Source organism: Pocillopora damicornis, chromosome 4 (genome assembly GCF_964200805.1).
Source record: "Pocillopora damicornis chromosome 4, jaPocDami1.2, whole genome shotgun sequence".
Lineage (NCBI taxonomy): Eukaryota > Metazoa > Cnidaria > Anthozoa > Scleractinia > Pocilloporidae > Pocillopora > Pocillopora damicornis.
The window spans coordinates 7234558-7253900 of record NC_142673.1 but is presented as its reverse complement, the minus strand read 5'-3'; the positions used below and the strand labels follow the sequence as shown (position 1 = coordinate 7253900).

At 37.9% G+C, this 19343-nt stretch overlaps 2 protein-coding genes across 2 annotated transcripts; one reads left to right on the top strand and one right to left on the bottom strand.

The window, feature by feature from the left end:
• Nucleotides 1-504: 504 nt before the first annotated feature.
• Nucleotides 505-12214, top strand: LOC149046653 (uncharacterized). Its single transcript, XM_089204459.1, has 9 exons — nt 505-764; nt 851-947; nt 3567-3916; nt 4435-5041; nt 5322-7423; nt 8543-8630; nt 9706-10018; nt 10582-10691; nt 11082-12214. Exons 1-9 carry the CDS (start codon nt 709-711, stop codon nt 11583-11585), a joined length of 4227 nt encoding a protein of 1408 aa, XP_089060585.1. The 5' UTR covers nt 505-708; the 3' UTR covers nt 11586-12214.
• Nucleotides 12215-17217: 5003 nt separating this feature from the next.
• On the bottom strand, nt 17218-19343 carry LOC113679108 (uncharacterized). The gene has a single exon (XM_027196055.2). It carries the CDS (start codon nt 18224-18226, stop codon nt 17249-17251), a length of 978 nt encoding a protein of 325 aa, XP_027051856.2. The 5' UTR covers nt 18227-19343; the 3' UTR covers nt 17218-17248.

Sequence of the window (19343 nt, the reverse complement as noted above, 5' to 3'; positions counted from 1 at the left end):
CACACGTTCATTTTTTATTCTAGGTCTTTATTTCATAATTATAATTTTTTTTCTCGTTCAGTTTTACCTTGTCGAGGCATTTACTCTATCACCTCACAGTCACTTGTCGATGTCCTGATCTGTTTGATCAATTTTGCTTCTCCTACTTTTTTCCCTATAAGTATCAAGTTTTATTTTTTTATGATTAGCGTTCTTCAGATTCAGTTCCTCGATTTCTGAGATCAACGTAATGTAATCTTCCTGTTCCTTTCTTGCTTCTTCCTCTTAACCACATTATGAAACTTCATTCGCCGCATTTTGTTAACCAAACGTGCTTCGTATCACAGAAAACTCTTTGAATAATGAAGTTTAACTTGATAAAGCAGAGAGGTCCAAAATAAATGCAGGAATCATAATCTATTCTTTCCTCATTCACCAACAGGAATTTTCAGGTTTTCCGTCTGTTTGTTTGGCTACGGTTATTTGCATGTCTGTGTGCCTTTTGTTTGTCAGGGTTCAGCGGTTTCTGCGTGACACTTGATGTTAACCAGTCTGACCGGTCCACAACAACACGTCACCATCATGGAGCCTGCTTCTGTCGCAAGACCCAGATTTTGTAGTAGGATGACTAATCACATTGCCCGCATCCTTTCCTTCTACAATTATTTTTCAATATTTTGCAAAATTTCACGGATGTGTTGACAAAGGCTATCGCGCTTCCGTTTTGCTATGAATTGTTTTCCAGCTTTATTTATTTCGCTTTTATTTCTCAGTCTTATCAGGCGGTGAGTAGTCTTGTAGCTTGTGTAAATTACACGTTGTTTGAGAAAGAGGACTTTGACTCGACCGTTGCCTTTGATTTATTTCGCAGACTTCAAGCCCCGAGTGGGAGCGAGAGAGCGTCAAGTACTCCTGTACAACTAAAACTGGAATTATCACTTTCATCCAAATTGGAACTTTCCAAAATAGTAAGTATTTGTGTGTTGCTTGGAACGACTGTGAAACAATGTCGCTCTAATTAAGGCCCACATTTGACTGTTAACCTCTAGCTTGTGATATATTAGAGCGTTGAATTGATTGATTTACAAGATTTAAAAGTACTATAGAACATTCTTTGCGTGTGACTTTCAAAAAGAGAAGGATAATCTTTCTCCTAGAAAAGTTAGCAAGCCAGTTACACATTTTAGTTTTGTCTCCATGACAGGTGATAGTAGTACGTTTGTGTTTTGATTTAGTTCCTGTTTGATGGATCGTTGAATGTTCTGAGTTTCGTTTTATTTCAATGACTCCTAAATTAATGTACGAGGAAAGAAAATTTTTGCGAGGTTTGGGCAGTCGTTAGTAAAGTACGTCTTCCTTACGATGTGAGTTCTCAAAACTCGACACACAAGCTATTTACATATATCTTCTTTTCATTTGTTTTCATTCATTATTCTCAAAACTTTCGGAAGATCTTAAAGCAGAGAAAACTATACTCTTATGACCTGCTACTCAACCGAATTCTAAATAATTTTATTATTTCCTTCTATAATCATATTTGCCGTAGTATGATACTGCATTTTAGGTTTTATAACGTATATAATGTTTTTAAGTTTTAATTTCGCAAGACCATTTTGAAAGATCACCACATGTGAAGAGTCACCTAAGTAACTTATGTGTAAGAAAGCTATGAGGTCTTGATACACCTGCCTCAAATGTAATATTCTTAAATTGCAAATTTTTGGATCAGCTCTCATATTAAAATTATTGGTAGAGAGCAAATGGTCAAAAATGACATACAAAATACATGTAGGAACATGGGGTAAAATAGACAATCTTTGTGCGAGAATCCTACTTTAAGAAATACTTTCTAGAGGCCTGCTTAGAGAGTAGACATCTAGAAATTGTCTGTGGGTGCTCTGCTGGAATATTTCTGGCTTCTTCATTTACGGAAACAAAATGTTGCCTAGAATATACATGTACACATATCTTGCATGTCTCCTTTTGCTGCTGTTGTTTAACCTTATCACATGAGATATTTTCACTTCAAGACCAAACAATGGCCGTAGAGGAGACTAGTACAGCATTATAATGACTTAACAACTTGACAACCAAGACCACAATTTTTTCAGCATCATCCACCCACTTAAAACTTTAAGAGAACCTTGCTCCACAGCTGACAGTTGAGATGAATGGATAACTGTATACAAAGTTCGTTGTAGCTCAAATTTTACCTTGGTTTAAAGTTTTTTACTGGAAACAAAGGAATCTTTAAGTCCCAAGAAATTAGTCTTTTATTTGATTTTTTATTTGCCTCAGATAATTCATCCACCTAGTCTGACTGGGCTGTATGGCTTAACTTGATAATCTTTAACCTGAATCTCCATAGAATGAATGAAAAAAGTTTAAAGAATCTTTCTAACTCAAAACTTTCATTAGTACTCGTCCTTGTTGGCATAGTCATAGAACATTCTTGAAAAACTCAAATAATTTTTGCTGTCTCGAAATTTAATACCCAAAGACATCTCCCTCCCTTCTGTTTCCACTCTCTCTTTGCTGAATTCTTAAACACTCAATATGGCTCAAGTTTTTAGCATAAGTATTATGAAATTAAGAATGGGGAGAATTTTTTGAGGATGTCGCAGTCTACGCACATGTTCATGGATATTTATCTCAAGTTTGATCCATACAAAAAAGGAAGATTGGTCTCAAAAAATAGACTCAATGCATTTGGCAGTACATGTATATAAAATGAAGGACAAATCTAGAAAGGAGATACCAATATTTTGAAAAAAGTTTACTTTAAACTTGATATTGTCAAAAATTTTTAATATCCTGTGGCTTTTCACCATATGCAAGTTTGTTTGTTTACCAACTAATGGAGTTTTTCCTAAGTGTTTGCTTATTTTGTCAAACCTGTTTTGTTATTCTCACCCACATGAACTAAACCTGATTTGAATAATTTACTCTAAATGGTTTTGACATGTGCTCACGCCTGTTACCTGTTCAAGTGTCAATACTTTTAGCACTTGTTTGCCTGGAAAAAAGAGAATCCAAAATATTTTAACAAAAGGGTATGAATTTTGGCCTGAATACCTGATATTTCTGACAAATTAATCGAAACAATTTGCACATTTTTGTGTCAGATTCTAGATTTTTACATTTCTAAGAGTCTTTTTGGCCCTGAAGAAATTTAGTGTTAAAATACAGTTGGATAAAACTGAAAATTGCTTGATGTGTATCTTCTTCTCATCAAGTGGCTCTTGATTCCTTAAAGCTTAATACATTATAGATAGATCACTTTTTTACTTTTACTATTGCAACTAAAATTATACTTATGATACAAATGGCATGTTAACAGAGAAAGAAGCAGCAACAAAAATTTAGGGGTATCTCTTTAGGTATAGATGTACCTGTACTTTAGCAGTGGGCACTAAACTGCATCACCACAGTTGTGACTCGGTTCTTGACAATATTAGCTCTAAATTTTCAGATAAATACTGGAAGAAGTTCAAGATGTTATTTTTTTGTTACTATCTTCTGGGAGTAAAGAGGTACACCACATCATAGTTTTTCATTATGTTTATCTTCGATTACCTTTCTTTCAGGATGATGTTAAACAGTCTGAATCATCCAAGGATACACAAGTTCTACTGCAACAATCATCATCAGCTTTGCCTTCTTCCTCATTACACCTCGAAGAGCTTCTTACTCCAAAGGTGGCTCCTGCCACTCCAAGCTATGATATAGAGTCTACTGCAACCACAATCATTGGTAGTACCATTGCATTTAATCCACAGGCAAATGGTCATGTGTCATCATCTGTGATCCTTATTCCTCCCAGTAATTCTGGTCAGGTTCAGGCATCAGACCGCATGGTTGATGTTGAGGAAAGAAGTCACTTTGAGCCTTTCCCTACAAAAGAACCAGAAGTTTTGATATCAGTTCTGGACACTGCGTGAGTTGATTTTACTATATATTTTGCGCCCTACATAAAACAGTTTTTTCTTCTTTTTCTGCTACTTGATAAGGCTAAAATAAAAATGATTTCATTAGCATTGTGCAGTATTGTCTTTTGTTCTTCTTTAGACAGTGTTGTAGAACTGTATATTAATACATTAAGATGCATGTGTGTGGCTGTTTAGAAACTGGATACCTTTAAACTGTTAGAGAAGCCTTAATAGTGAGGTCATTGTGCTTACCTTTATAAAATGGACTGTTCTCTAAAATGGACACTTTGCTCTGTCTTTTCAGTGTTCAAGACAACAGCAAAGTTAAACTCTTTTCTGAATTTCTTATTGAACCTGAGGTAGTAAGGTCATAGTAGCCAATTTTTTTTGCGGATTGTTTTCTTTTGGGAATTTATTTTGGGAGATTTAGGACAATCCGTTCTAGCTTACAAACTAGACTGCAAAATCTCTACGCCAGATGGTTAAATTAATAATTTTTGACTCAAGCAATTTTGCAATTTTGTAGCCCTCCAACTCCAATCAGTAACACACCAGTTCCCACTCCACCTACTCCAGCTGCCGTTGCAAAGGAAGATGAAGACAGCATTACAGCTGAGTTAAACCAGGCAGAGGAAGAAAATAAACCAAAGGAAGATGAGATGCCATCATTTGATGAATTCAAAAGGAGAGTTTTGCAAGAAGAAGAAGAAAAGAGCAAACAACAGACTGCCCAGAATACTAGTGGAACTGCACACAAACCCAAACCCAAAAAGGTAAAGGAGAGAAAACAGAGCAACTATGCATCTGTGGATTGTGGTGCCAAGATTCTGGATCACAATAAGGAGGCTTCTAATGCTGACAGTGTTTTAGTGGAGAACAAAGACTTGTATATGTTAAATCCATGCAGTGCTAAAGTGTGGTTTGTTGTTGAGCTTTGCGATGTAGCTCATGTTAAGAGCATTCAGATTGCAAACTTTGAACTGTTCTCTTCAACACCAGAAAGCTTTCGGGTTTATGTCAGCACAAGGTATCCAACAAGAGAATGGACAATGCTTGGAACCTTTGAGGCTCGCGAAGAACGATCAATACAAACATTTCCTTTAGATGAACCAATTTATGCCAAGTACCTTAAGGTAAAGTGTGTACTATTTACATTTATATTATGTGTACCATTTATATTTATATTATATTACGTATTAAGTGATGACACATATGAATCAAATCAGACTCAGTAGACAAAAAAGTTACTAGAAGTCCAACAGTCACTTTATCCAAATTTTAATTGCTTCACTTTCAAGCACAGATTGAAATGTTGAGTCACTTTGTTTCAGAGCATTGGTCAGTAATGAAAGAAGTTGCTGGTAGCACAACAGTCACTTTATCCAAGTTGTAATGATTTCTTCACCTGTACAGGTTGAGATGTTGAGTCACTTTGGTTCAGAACACTATTGTCCACTTAGTCTTCTGCGTGTTCATGGCAGTAGCATGATGGAAGAGCTTGAAGATCATGAGATTGGGGGACAAGATGACACTGAGAACTCAGAGAGTGAACAAGATATTCCAGTCTTGCCTCCTGAACCTGGGTCAAAGGCTCAAGATGAACCCAAAGAGCCAAACTTCCTTGAGCGCGCTGCTGATACTGTTATGAATATTGTCAAGAAAATTGCTGGAAAGGAGGATGAAAATAGAAATGGTAGTGAAAAAGGAGAGCAATATGATCATCCCTTAGAATCTGTTACCAGTGGTGGGACAGCTTCCAGTGAGATTGAATCCAAATATAAACATAAAATTGTTACTCTTGTTGGTCATGAAGAACTTGAAGAAAACCAAGTGGAAAACAAGACTAATAATGGCAGCAATACTCTGGTCAAAGAACATCATGAAGACAAGAGGACGTCTCATACACAAGAACAAAAACCCATATCTGTTAACAGTAGTAGTCAAAAGACCTCACTGTGCGAGGATACGGAAAGTGATTCTAAATCAAAAACAACGTGTCCAGCTTTGACTCCTTGTCAGTCGTTTGCCCAAGTGATTGGCCAATATTGTTTAGGATGTTTCATGGGACAATTGTTGTTCTCCAAGAGTGGATATCAGAAGTCTACATTCCTAGTGAATGCTGTAAAGGATAAAAGAACTAATCTAAGTCCCATTCAGAAATCAAAATCTGGTGAGAAAGATGATGATTCCTCTGAAAGCCAACAAGAAGGAGAACAAGGAGAATGGGACAAACTGGTGATACAGGACAACAGCAAAGAAAAGAAATCTGTGAGTGAAAGTATCATGCAGCAGAATGCCCCATCTGAAGAAAAAAGTCCACAATTATCTGTCATCATTCCCAGCTCATCCCCCAGCAATTTGGATGGAAAAAGTGGAGTTGCTGTTTCTAGTCTGTTAAATGTTGAAGATACTGTCTCTGTCTCCTCCAAAATTGTAAAACCTAGTTACTCAGGGAGCCCTTTGGATGTGAAAGGTGAAATATCCGACATCAAAACACCTTCACTGGGGAAAATTTCAGTTGTTTCCGAAGCACCTTTGAATTCTGTGCAGTCATCATCTTCTTCCTCTGTGACACTTCAAAGTTTAGAGTTACCTGTCATTAAAGAACCCGAAGGCAGTAACAGTCTAGAACCAGTAGATGGTAATAATGTACAGGAACCAACCACTCATGGAAGTTTGTCATCAGTTAGTCTGTCATCTACCCATGACAGGGAGCCTACCTTGTTAGTACAGAAGAATAGGTTTAAAGAAGTCCCAGAATCTTCTCAGTCAGATGTGAACCCTTTTCTTAAAGTTGAAGAGAAGAAGGAGCCTGATACACCAGATGAATTAAGGGGAAATAAAGACAATGAAGTCAGTGCAACACCAACAGAATGTAAATCTCTAAATTCTCTACACACTGTGCCATTTTCATCTCCAGATATTGATGTCTTGGAGACAAAACTCACTGATAAAGAAGGGCGAGAAGGAACTGCTCAGCTGCCTGAAGAAACTCAGGCTGAGAAAGACAACCTTTTACCAAATGAGAAAGGTGAATCAAAAGATAAAGAAGGGCAGGTGACTGATTTTTCAAACAAGATTGTAGAACCTGAAGAGTCGGGAGACAAAGGGATTCTTCCTAACATGGAAAGCCAGGATAGAGTTGGTATTGGTGAAAGCACATTATCAATTACAGTGGGGGAGTCCCAAAGTGTCAGTCCAACAGCTCAGCCTGGTGCTGGGTCTATAACTGACCCTGGTGACCAGTCTGAGTCTGTTCTTCCATTGCCAGCTCCCCCCGTAGCTAGTGCAAGTAGCCATGAATTTATTGCTGCAGCTTCATCAGACACCAATCTGGATGCCACCATGCTTAGTAAAACACAACACCAAGCATCAGGCTCATCAGCTGGTGTGGCGTCAGCAGTTGGTTCTGGAGTACATAAGGAGTCGATTTTTGTGCGACTTAGCAACAAGATCAAGGCCTTAGAGCAGAACCTCAACATGAGCACTCTTTACATGGAACAACTAAATCAGAGGTGAGTCTATCATGCAAGGAAGTATTGAGGGAACAGGGTTGGTATTGGTCTTAAAAATGTAGGTTTTTTTTTTTCAGTTTTGGAGAGGTTTAGTTATGCATAGACTGAAGAGTCCTGGAAGGTGCTGGCAAGTCTCAGAAAGAGTTAGTTCTTGTTGGAAAGCCCTATAGGGAAAAACAAAGACTAACATCTGGAGTTGGTGTTAAGCTATGATATCATTACATTTTAGAGTCATGAAATAAATATATTAGAGTCCTGGAAAAGTCCCTGAAGACATTTTCATAAAAGATGTTCAAACTTTTTGGAATGAGGTTGAGAGGTTGTGAGTTGTGGAAAAACTTGTGAACTACACCCTCCCCTCCCCTCCCCCCCTTTACCCCCCCCCCCCCATATCCCTCTGTCTGTAGAGGTTATTTTTATTGGACCTTACTGCAATCATACAATGTGCAGTGAGGAAATTTGGATTGTGTGTTTGGTCTTTGATGTGTATTGTTTTTTTCATTTCATATCTTTTAAGTAGTGTTCATTGTTCCTTAATAGAAAACATTTCAGAATGAAATAAACACAGCACAGTTAAAATGTCATCTTGATGTCAATTTTAATTTTAAAAAAAAAACATATATATGAAATAAGGATTTGTTAAATAGTTGTATGGGAATGAAGTAGTAACCATGCATAAACAGTTCTACATATAGGGTGTTTAAAACAGCAGAGTCAACTAAAATTACCTGTGCTGTTTATACACCAAGTGCATGTAGTTGAGTAGTACTGTTGCCCAATACTGTCCAATTGTTTACAACATCTTAAAGACCAGACAGTCAAACTTTCCCTGAAACTTTCTCTCAGGAGTGAGAAGTGTGTAGCATATACTTAAACTTTTACTTGAATCACTTGTGACGATATCAACATCATTGTTAGATTATGCTGGTATGTTTCCACTAACTTTACATGCTAAATATGAGGTGGATTAGCTGCAAATAGCGGGTTGACTTAAAAATATAAGTACACTGTATGCAGTGTACATTAAACTGTCAAGTATTTAAGCCTTGGAAGGTAACATTTTCTTTTTTTTCTATTGAGTTACTCTGTTTTATTCACAAGCCTTTTTTCTGAACACAGGTACCGGAAATCACTGGATGATCTTCAAAAAAGCTCGGACAAAAAAGTTGCCTTGTTGACAAATGCCACAAAGAAAGCAGAAACTGTGGTATGTATACTTATGAAAATTATGAGTTGATTTTTAAATTCTGGGAAATGGTGTGCCCTATTGCTTAGCACACTTCAAAATTTAGGATATAAGATACATTTCTTTCATGATTTTCTCTCCCCCCAGTAATATAAATCTTCTAAGACACTTTGGTGTGTAGTATCGCTGAGTATTTTATGAGTTGTGCCTATAGGGAGAGTAAAATACAACAAAGAGTAAAAATAACAAGCACTACTACACACCAAAATGTCTAATAAGTTGTTTATTATCCAACTGCTTTTTTTTCTGCTAAGTGATTATGCTCATTTTGTATATGTTGAGAAAAACAAAGTGGATAGAGAAGCATAGCAAACACAACCGACTGTTTAAACAGATTTTTTTTACAGTACAATATTGCAGGATATCTGTACTCTATTGGCACAATATTTTTTACTCTACTTTGTGCAGTTGGATACTACTGTATGTACAAGTAACTGTCATGAAAGTTGGACAAAATGTCTACCTGCAATGGACTATTTTTCCACCGTAAGGGGGGGGATGTCAAAACAGTTCTAGTCACCTTATCCTTCACAAACTGTAGTAATGGGCCACTGTGTGTGCCACTGGATGGAGAGCAGCCTCAACCATTTTTCATGTGATAAAAAGAAGAAACTGTGGTCTGTCTACAGATGAAAATTATCAGTTAAATTTTCCAGTTGTATGGGTAACATTTTTTTTTGGAGGGGGGGGGACTTTACTGCTCTGGTTTAGACAGTTAGACAACAATTGTCCCATGAAACATCCAGCACATATCTGTGTATTTTAAGGTTGTTTAATGCTATAATTCATGCATCACTTTGTTGATTAACCCTTTAACTCCCAAGATCTGATTATTAATTTTCCCTTCCACATTTTGTTACACAATTCCTGGTGAATAAGTTAGGCGAATTTGGTATTAAATCAAGATATCAACTTCAACCTGATAAGTTTGGGTATTCTCTTTTTCCCTTTGCTTGATAATGTACGGATATTTTAGAGAGAAGTTTCATGTTAATCACTTCCAGGAGTTAAAGGGTTAAGTAAATTTTACTTACAGATTAACAACCAAAAGGAACAAATTGCCAAACTGCAGTCTGAGCTTGGTAATCTTACCAGTATGATGGTGGAAATGAAGGCTCGCATGGATCCTCTAAACAAGGAAGTTATGGAGAGGCATGTGATTGGTCTGTGTATAGAGATTGCTTTGATCCTGTTCTTGTTTTTGGTGTTTACTAAGAGGAACAACAATAATAACAACAACAACATTCCTGAGGCCCGAGGGGAGTCTGGCCACTTCGTGAATGGCAAGGGCCCCCCTAGGTTTGCAATCGAAGAAGATCATAAAAAGACCAGTACAATCCACACGACAGGCAAGTTAGATGTACATTATAGATGTGTTTGATACTGAAGAATACACAGTTTACAATTACAGGGGCATTGACTTAATCAATCTTTATTTTGTACCAAATAAACATAAGAATCTCACCCTTTGGAATAATTGTTGTGTGGTGCCATCCTTCTTGTGAATCAAAATAGATAAAAGTACGAAGATGGGTTGTAAAATTTATCTGGCATATTCATGATTGGTTGTTCTTCGTCAATTGACAGATAGGAATTTTTTTTGTTTTTAAGCAGGGGTGGGAGGGGGGGTGGGGGGGACTGTAGAGCCATGGAGAAAAATATTATAACCAAGTACAGTAGGAACTCATTTAAATGAAGCTTAGATAAAACATCCTCTCTGGTGTAAGGAAAGGGGCTTTACCACAACAAAACCTTTGGAAGATTATGTACTGTACCTCCACTGAATAGATTGGAGTTTCTTGGTATATTGGATTTGTGTAGTGACATTTGTTTGCCTATGAAAAAACAGGTTTTATATTAAGAGTTTATTAGAATGTTTAGATAACTTTTTGGTCATTTTTTATTTTTTTAGCCTGTCTCAGTGGAAGAGAGCAGCTCCTTCATAGTTTTGGAAAGCCCTCAGAACCGGAGTCTGTCGGTTCTAGTAATATTGCAGATGGTCATGAGAACAAACTAAACAAGGTCAGATAAAACTCATATCGCCAGTGGGGAGAAATTCCAAAGTTTGCCACAAAATGCACATTAACCCATCAGTTGCTACATCACAGCTAATGCATCTTGAAAAATTTACCTCCAATTTTTTAATTTTTTTTTTTATTATTTTCTGTCTGTCTTGATCTTCTTTATCATTGATCATTCCAGTTCATTCAAAGTGTTTTTTTGTTTTTTTGATTGTTTGGGGGTTTGGTTTTATTTTATTTTACCATACTTGTATTTGTGATCTTTCTGTTATTCAGGTGCAGATAATTTTTGTCGCTAGAGCAATTACTCAAACGCGAAGTCAAGATGATTTATGCAAATTAGTATTGAGGTTTTAAGTATTAAACCGAGGGAAAAATTTTGTCCTTGCAGGCAGAACCGTTCAATTCTAATGACAGTAAGAAGAGACGTAGCCGCAAACGCAAAGTATCCAGCCCCGAGCCTCCCCCAGACAGTACTTCTTGTGTTGACACACCTAGTCCTGGTAGTTTTCTCAGTCGAACCGCTGGCTTACTCTTCTCGAGTGCACGTGGACTCTTTGGTAGTTTTCACAATCCATGGAAATTGAAGAAGCCATCGACTGTGCATAGCGATCCTATCCTCTCTACAAGATCGGGAGACAGCCTCGATGGTGAAACGGAAAGACTGAGGCATCCTGTGCTATTAAGAGCTAGGAGTTTAGACTCAGTTCCAGAGGAGACACCTTCACAAAGACTTGCACCTCCGCACACACAACCCCCTCTCCCACCGGAGTTTGGGGTCGTGTTTAAGCGCCCCCCTGATTGTTATTACTCCAAGAAGACCGGTGTTAGGAACATATCCCCTGGCCCGATAAAATGTGGAAAATATGGCGTCTTAGATTCCCAGCTGGCGTAACTTGGGCCCCTCGAAGACCACACCCATTCTTCAACTTATTTCGGCAGTACGTTTCACTGGCGAAGTTGAGGAATGTGATTGGTTTTCGAGGGATTTCCGACAGAGAGAAATGAAGAAAAGGAGAAAAATATCATGGGGTGACCCTTCTTGAGCAGCCTTAGAAATTTTACTCAACTTGGAATGAAGGAATCGATTATCGGGAGCTGAAGCTTAAAAGAACTTTCTCTTATCAGCCTTAAAAGGTGGATAGAAATCTTATATTTTTGCTGAAATGCGTATAAGGCTTGGTAGACTAGCTACCAATTGAGTAAAATTGTATTCAGTGGGCCATTTTCATAGACCAAAGAACTCAGTAATATTGAGGAGTTCGTTTAGACCAAATATATCTCTAAAATGCTGCGTGTAAATGTTCTTTCTAGGAAAGCAGTATTCAAATGGTAAAGTCAGTTTTTGCAGCAAAATGAATTTGTATAGGTAAACCAGAATGTGTCATAGGTAATACAAAAAGGAAATTCCGCAATTGGTATCAAGAAGTAATATATATTTTCATATTTAAGACAGAATTGGTACAAGTTAAGATAATATTAAATTAGTAGGAAAAATAAAAGAGGCTCATGGTTTCATTTGGATTTGTGTTTGTGTGTAGTCAAGTTTGCATTCCTAACAGTTTTGATTCCTTGTGCTTCTACTCATGAAAATTGGATTTGTACCCTGTTTTAACTTTTGGTTTTAGAAGTACTTTGTTCTGCTTCGTAACTGCGATGTAAATTTTCGGTGAAGTGGTGCACTGTCTTCATCATACATAGACTTATAAATGTAAAATGTAGATGTCCAACGTTTATCATAACACTGGCTTGTAATAGTGCTTCTATCCTTCGCCGAAAGACTCCTTCAGACGATGAAATGCAAATAGCTAAAAATGAAATACGGGAAAAGGTCGTTCCTTCCAACAACCACTTTTCTAAAATGCCTTCCTCGATGATGCCTTCCTCGATGATGCCTTCCTCGAAAAGTGTCTATCCGTTGGCATTTTTAAGTTCAAGTCTAAACTTGACTCTTCTTTATAACTGTAGATTTTAATTCTAATTCTGTGGTGACGAATTGTTTAAAATCCGTCCTGAGGAGCAGTTTTGAAATTAACTTAAAATCACACGGACTTATGGCCTCTGCACGAAAGCCAAACGATTGGTTTAAACTCAAAGCATCTGTAAATTTTAGCTGTTTTGAGGTACCAGGTGTTTCGCCATCTGATATCTGACATCTGGAAATATTGGTCCGCAGTTCGTTCAAACATGAAACCGTTTCAACGCTGACTCTGCATTAGATCTTAGAACACCTGATGTGCTAGAAAAAAAACCTGTCTTTGCTGTGTTTACATTCGTTGAGGTACGGGACAAAGAGGAAAAGTCTGAGGTTATGGTTTTAGACAAAACCTTTCAGTTTTTCTTTTTGTCTAATAAAGTCAAAAACATGTCTTTAATACTTTTTTGTGTAGCAAAGAAAGACTCGGTCCAACTTTTTCGGATGCCGAACGTAAAGATTTTAGACTCAGATGTGGTCACGTATTGATATCTTGGTTCCTGCTCTCCCATGCTTGGAATCTTACAGGTTTGGCTCTGAGATATCGGCAATATTTCAGCTGGTCCATAACGTTCACAGAGGGATCAGTGAAGAGGACTGTCTTGGACGAGTGCTTGCGATGAAACTTAGGAACGCAGCCATCTCGTATTGGTGGAAGAATCATAGATTGTATGGTTTGATTCTCTGGTAACAAATGCCAAAGTTTTTTCGTCACTTCATCGGGTGAGCTTCGCGCACTGTTAACGATACGTGTACCAGCTTCGTCCCTGTTTCCAAATGGTTCACTTCGTCTCCGTAGCCATAACATGTCAAAATACTCTTGTGAGTTTAAAGGTGGCTTTTTGAGGAATTCTTTCACTTTTTGTGTCAGTTCTTTGTCTTGATTGTGGTACAAAGAAGGGATGTATCTTCGCTTTAAGTTCGGCAAACCCGAACTATATGCGTTTCGTGTCAACTTGGAACTTTTCACCGTCGATGCAGCGGATGACAGATGTTCGTTTCTATATTGAAAATTGTAAACTGGCGATGAATTTTGTTTGTTCTCGGGTAACCGCTGGTAATCGGCCATATTTAGTTCAGAAAAACTCTCTTTACTGGTCCTTGGTTTTTGATTCATCAAACATTTTAAAAATAAAATCAGGGCGGTTTTCAACTTTTGTTCCGATGTAATAAAACAGGCCAAGTGCAAATACCATTTAAAAACGTCGGGCTTCGCCGCACAGGATAAACATATCGGTTTCCTTGCGAACGAAAGAGCCTTACTCATGAATAAATAAGTCAATTCCTAAGCTTGGCCTGAATGATTTTAGCCTTAGGCGACTTCATTGGCTTATGGATTCGTAGCAGGAGTCCGTTCAAGGAGAATTCATACGTAATTTAACATATTCTTTACCGTATGTAAAACACAAAATGTATATTTAACTCCCCACCGGTTAAATCTATAGTTTCGAATCGAAGTTTGAATACAAAGGACCTAGGTTATTGTTTATAAGTTTGATACTCGCGATGTTTTGAAATGTGTTCCCGAACTACGCCGGATAAGTAGGAAAAGCGTTCAGATAAGAGAATATTCTTATTTTAATAGTGTCTCGTAAAATATTCCATTCAGCTAGCAGGATGTTTACACGTACACACGCATGGAATCTTCCAGCCTACTAGTTTCTCAATATTTGGCTTCAATTGCCAATGTATTTGTAACAATAATTGTTACACTCTTCCAGTTATAGGAAAACTTAACACTGGTTGGGTAATTTGAGCAAACTGAATGATATACGTTTAGCCACCACATTCGAAATGATATATTCCTTTTAAAAGGTACATTCACCCACAGTTATCAGGATACGTCGATTAACACCTACCGCTTGAACCGTTACAGCCAGAGTATGAAAATGAAAACATTTATTGCCTAAACATTTCAGCGTGCAAATATTTTTGTTCACTAAACTGCTTCAAAAAGTTGAAGAAGTATATTTCTTTGTTCCATATCTTTTTTTGATGCTTTTCTGGCACGCAAGGAAAAATGTCGTTTGACACAAAAGTCACATAAAACCCACAAACTCCCACAGAAAATGGAGAAAAATTGTTGACATTTAGATAAACGGCTGTAGTTATGATAAAAGGCGAGTACTTGACAGCTTAGGAAAGGTAAAAGACACCATAATCAGGGACGGGGAGGAAATAAGCAAGTCGGTGATGGGAATGTCAAGGAGGCCAGATCAAACATGGGAAACGATTAACAGGGTAATTTAGTATTATCAACTGAGTTGACAACGTAAATCGGCCACCCTAAAGAGTTTATTCACCATTCGCTCTGACGAAGGGCTGACGCTCGAAACGTCGGCTTTCAAACTCTTTACGTTGGCCAATTTACGTCATCAATTCGGCTGATAATACTAAATTACCCTGTAATACTCTCCCACCGACGCAGCACCACAGTTTTTTTAGAAACTATACCCCCTCTATTCTTTGGGAGAACTATTAGTCGATTTTTCTGAAAAAAGAGGAAGCTTTAGCCGCCGTGACTAGCGCGGAAGGGCACAAAGCAAACAGGAAGGAATAGAAAGAGTTCGAGGCGGTATTGTAACAGTTACCTTTCGCCCTTGCTTTAGTTTTTCCACTTTCTCCCCTTTGAGCACTGACCGCTGAGGCCTAAAAAAACGTTAAACATTTTCGAACTCCCCGACAGTCCGACAGTCAAACTTCTTTTACTTGGACAAAGGATTCCCCTGACCAGTTGGTTCGCTTACTCACCCAAATTTTTCATTCCAGTTATGGAAAGACCTGAAGACGAGGAGTAAGAAAAATAGATTTCACGTGTGTAACGATGCACGTGGGAAGGTTGAAGGACACGAGAGAAGCTTGCGAGTTGTTTGAGGCGCACTCGACAGCAACTTTAGCTTCTTGAATGCACTTCAAATTTCAAATAGCATCCGTGAACCAATTCTTTTCTAGCAAAGCCGACAGAATTGTCCTGTTTCATCTAGTTGTCTTGATGTTCGATGAAAGTTCGCTTCTTTGAACAAGTTCTCTCAGAAAATGTACTTTTTTAAGGAAGCTGCAGACAAAAATTGAAGGTCAAAACACTCAAGATTTAGTAGAGTTATAACCTATTGGAAGAGTCTTAGCTCAATAAAAGTCCGAGATTCAAAGGGTTTTGATTCTTCGTTCTACGTACATCAAGTTGTTTTGTGCTGTTTAATCAAATATTTTGCGAAAAATTTATTGTTTTTTCGATTATATAATTCTAGTGGTTAAATGGTAAATGAAAATGGAGAATTGAATGGGTACGAAAACAGAGCAAGTTTGATGAGAACGTTAAACAAAACACACAAGTTCCCTCCAACTGCAACCTTATCAGCTTAAAACGTCACAAACAGAAACAGCCTGAGCTGAATTTTACCACAGTCCGATCGGACAAAAACATATCTATAAAATTAAAATACGAACAGTCCCTGCTTTTGGGCGAAGTCCGTTGCACGATTAAAAAGAATTATGTCAGCGGGCCGCGCCAGTAGGAGTAAGCGTGCCTCGCCCCCAATGCTCTGCGCTTTTTTTTTTTTTTTTTTTTTTTTTTTTCACTCGCTCGACGGACTTTGCCGGAAGTGAGGGACTGCCTGCAGTCTAGAATAATTTGCATACCAATGATTATTATTAGTCCGACTTCGCTTTGAGGAAGCGATATATCGCCAGGCGATAACAGTATACCGGAAGTAACACGGTTTAAAATTTTATCTGACTGTAGTTACTGAGTTGTGGTAGACAAAGCTTGGCTATGTTTAGCTGGTTGTGTTCGGATTTCTCAAAGTAGTGCCAGGGGCAAAAGCTTCCTTCAGATCCATTTGCAGAATTAGCGTCAAACAACAATGTAGCACCAGTTCTTTCAAGCTAGTAAAAATGAGAATATTTTTTAAATTATTTTGCGCTTGTTTTAGAAAATAATTGATAGACATCTTCTTGAGCTGGAATCAAGCTCCTTCATTTCAACTCAGCGACAAAATCTTCAAATTATGGCGCCGCCTGTCCGTCAAACTGCATGTTTACAATTTCAATAATCGCTCCAGGTAGATGATGAATTTTTAGTGAATGTTTCGGTACGAAAGAGGAAAACAGATCATCTTCTTTCCTTCTACATCGTAAACGAACCGCAAATTCGAAATGAGTCTAAGAGCATACTACCTAATTTTTAGCATTGATTCTTGTGGTTTGAGGCTGAAAGCATGCGTAACTCTCGCGTATCTGAAGGAGCTAAAATCCAATTATCATTAATATTTAATAACAGTTTGCAGTGAAATATTCGTCTTCTTAGCTGGTGGCAAAACTCCTGTTAGCCTTTTCTTTGTGAAGACTGTGAAGCTGGTATACACAGAATATTGTCTTCATATGCAAACTATATTTTCCAAGTCATAAGCGGGTTAAATTCAGAAAAAAAAAAAAAGGAAATTGGCTCTGTGTCTTCTTGTTTCTAATAAACCAGAAACATTTTAGGGTGCTAGTAGCTTATTCCATTTTGCTGCGAATTTCAATGCCAACAGCTACATCCATTAATCCATCATTTAACAGGTGAATTAAAAAGCAGATTTTAATCAAGTGTTTTCTGAACTTTCTGCTCTTCCCAGAGCAGTTTCAGGCTTGACATACTTTCGTAATTTATTAAAAGTTGAGTCCAGGTTTTGTTCCACGCGTCGCAAATTATCCTCTAGCCTCTCCTGTTGCCGTCGAGCAAACCACTGAAAGTTTATTCCTTCTTTTTCTGTTGTGGGGGTTAATTCATAAAGTAAAGACCAGCTCGAAGTCCTTGGGATAGGAAAAGGCTCTTTAAAATTCCAAGACTTACTTCCATAATTTTTATTTCTGTCAAGAGAGCAGCTTGTGTTGGTTCTTTTGCTTTCAACGTTCCCTTTTTGCGTATAATCTAATTCGGTGAGGCTGGTGCAACGACGAGGTTGCATGTCATACACGGTTAAATAATCGTCGTCATTCGAAAATATGTCGAAGGCACTCGAGCTTGGTGATACAACGTTTCTTCGCCTTTCGTGTGCTTTTTTCCTTATTTCGGTCTTTTTCCGATGATATTGCGAAGGCGCCGACGGCGATGAGGGGGTGGATTGTTCAGGTTCTGTAGTATCAACAACAAGCGAGATGTTTATCGTTTCCTTTTCCGCCTCTTCCCTGTCACAAACTTCAGCTGCTTCCTCGGAATATTGTCGTCGTGTCCTCGATGAAAAAATACTCTTATTTCCCTGGACATATCTAGGGATTTTACTCGGCTTGGATTTATCAACTTCCCTACAAGTCTTGTAAACGGTAGGCAACCGGCTTTTTAAATTTTCATTCACCTTCTCCCGGCACGCGACTTTAGTATCTTCTCCATTTCCAATACGATGGTGACGTCTTAAATTCAGTAGCTCCTCTTGATCAAATAAACTAGGTGTATCTTTACCGGCTGATACTACACTACCGTCTGTAATTTCAGTTGTGGCAGATGAATGTTTCAACCGCTGCAGAATCTTTTTCTTTTGAGCTCGAAGATTTGCTTCTCTCTCAATGGCCGTGGTGGTCATTTCCTGAGAATTTTGCTTATTGCGGTGACAAAACTGGGTCTGTATCCTCTTAGAACTGACTTGTTAATTTTAATTTTCATCTGGAGAGGATGAGTGACAGGTCTTTGATCGTATTGTCAAGTATGGAAATGGGTGCTTCGAAAAACACCATACATGCGTCAGAATACAGAACAAATATGCCATCCATGCTGATATTAAATATATAAACTTTTCATTCATACATCAAAAGCTCTAGATAATTCTAAGCCCCAAACAGATAAGGCAAAGATAAATTAAAGAATATAAATTTATTTACAATGAACTCATCAAAAATTCGGATATTTATTCCTGGACGTGACAAAAGGCAATATCAAGGAATTTTGCTTCCTTCAAAGCTGTTAACTGCTATACGGCTTCCTTTATTAAAGCTTTTAACTTGTTCGGGCAACCGCAACAATCCGCGAATTGATTGAAGCAACCGCGAATTTCCGAATACAATTAACTGTGCTACGTTTAATTTTTAATTTGCTTCAAATGAAAGACGGTTGGAAGCAAATTCAAATTTTGTTAAAATGCAATTTAAATTCGAAAGTAAAGATAAACCGCAACGGTGTGTCCGAGTTTCCATGGAAATGCAATGAATTATGAATTCTGATAAAACTAACAAAGCAAAGCGCATGTTTGCAATGTCTCGTTACTGAAAACATTATTCTTTTACTCGAATACCCGAGGAAAAAAAACACTCATTAGGATATGTAGTTATGCTCCAGAAACGTTTGTTATTTATCTCACCCGTTTTTGGCCTTTTAAACAGCATAGGGCAATTGAAAGCTGTTTCTCGCATATTCCGTTACTGTTCTGAATGACGCAGTTAGGCAGCATTTGTGTCAGTTGGTAACGTCACAACTAAATACCTGCTTCCACGCAATCCCGTCAGCGCCTATGCTAAGGGCTATGATATTTTTGCTTTTGAGACGAACTATGACTGCAATGTGCCAAAGTTTAGGCGAGAGTCTGACAAAGCTTCCATCGGTCTTGACGTTGTGCAAAATTAAGAAAAAAATGGTGGGACATCGCTTACTCTTCTTCCCTTATTTTCTCTTGGCAAAGCACGTTCTTTCCGTCTGTAAAAAGGAAA

Excerpts from the sequence above, each read along its gene's own strand:
- LOC113679108 (XM_027196055.2), bottom strand. The coding sequence starts at position 18,226 with ATGACCACCACGGCCATTGAGAGAGAAGCAAATCTTCGAGCTCAAAAG.
- LOC149046653 (XM_089204459.1), top strand. The coding sequence starts at position 709 with ATGAATTGTTTTCCAGCTTTATTTATTTCGCTTTTATTTCTCAGTCTT. Across the intron at positions 948-3,566 it reads AATTGGAACTTTCCAAAATA|GATGATGTTAAACAGTCTGA; the intron begins GTAAGTATTTGT and ends CCTTTCTTTCAG. Across the intron at positions 3,917-4,434 it reads ATATCAGTTCTGGACACTGC|CCCTCCAACTCCAATCAGTA; the intron begins GTGAGTTGATTT and ends GCAATTTTGTAG.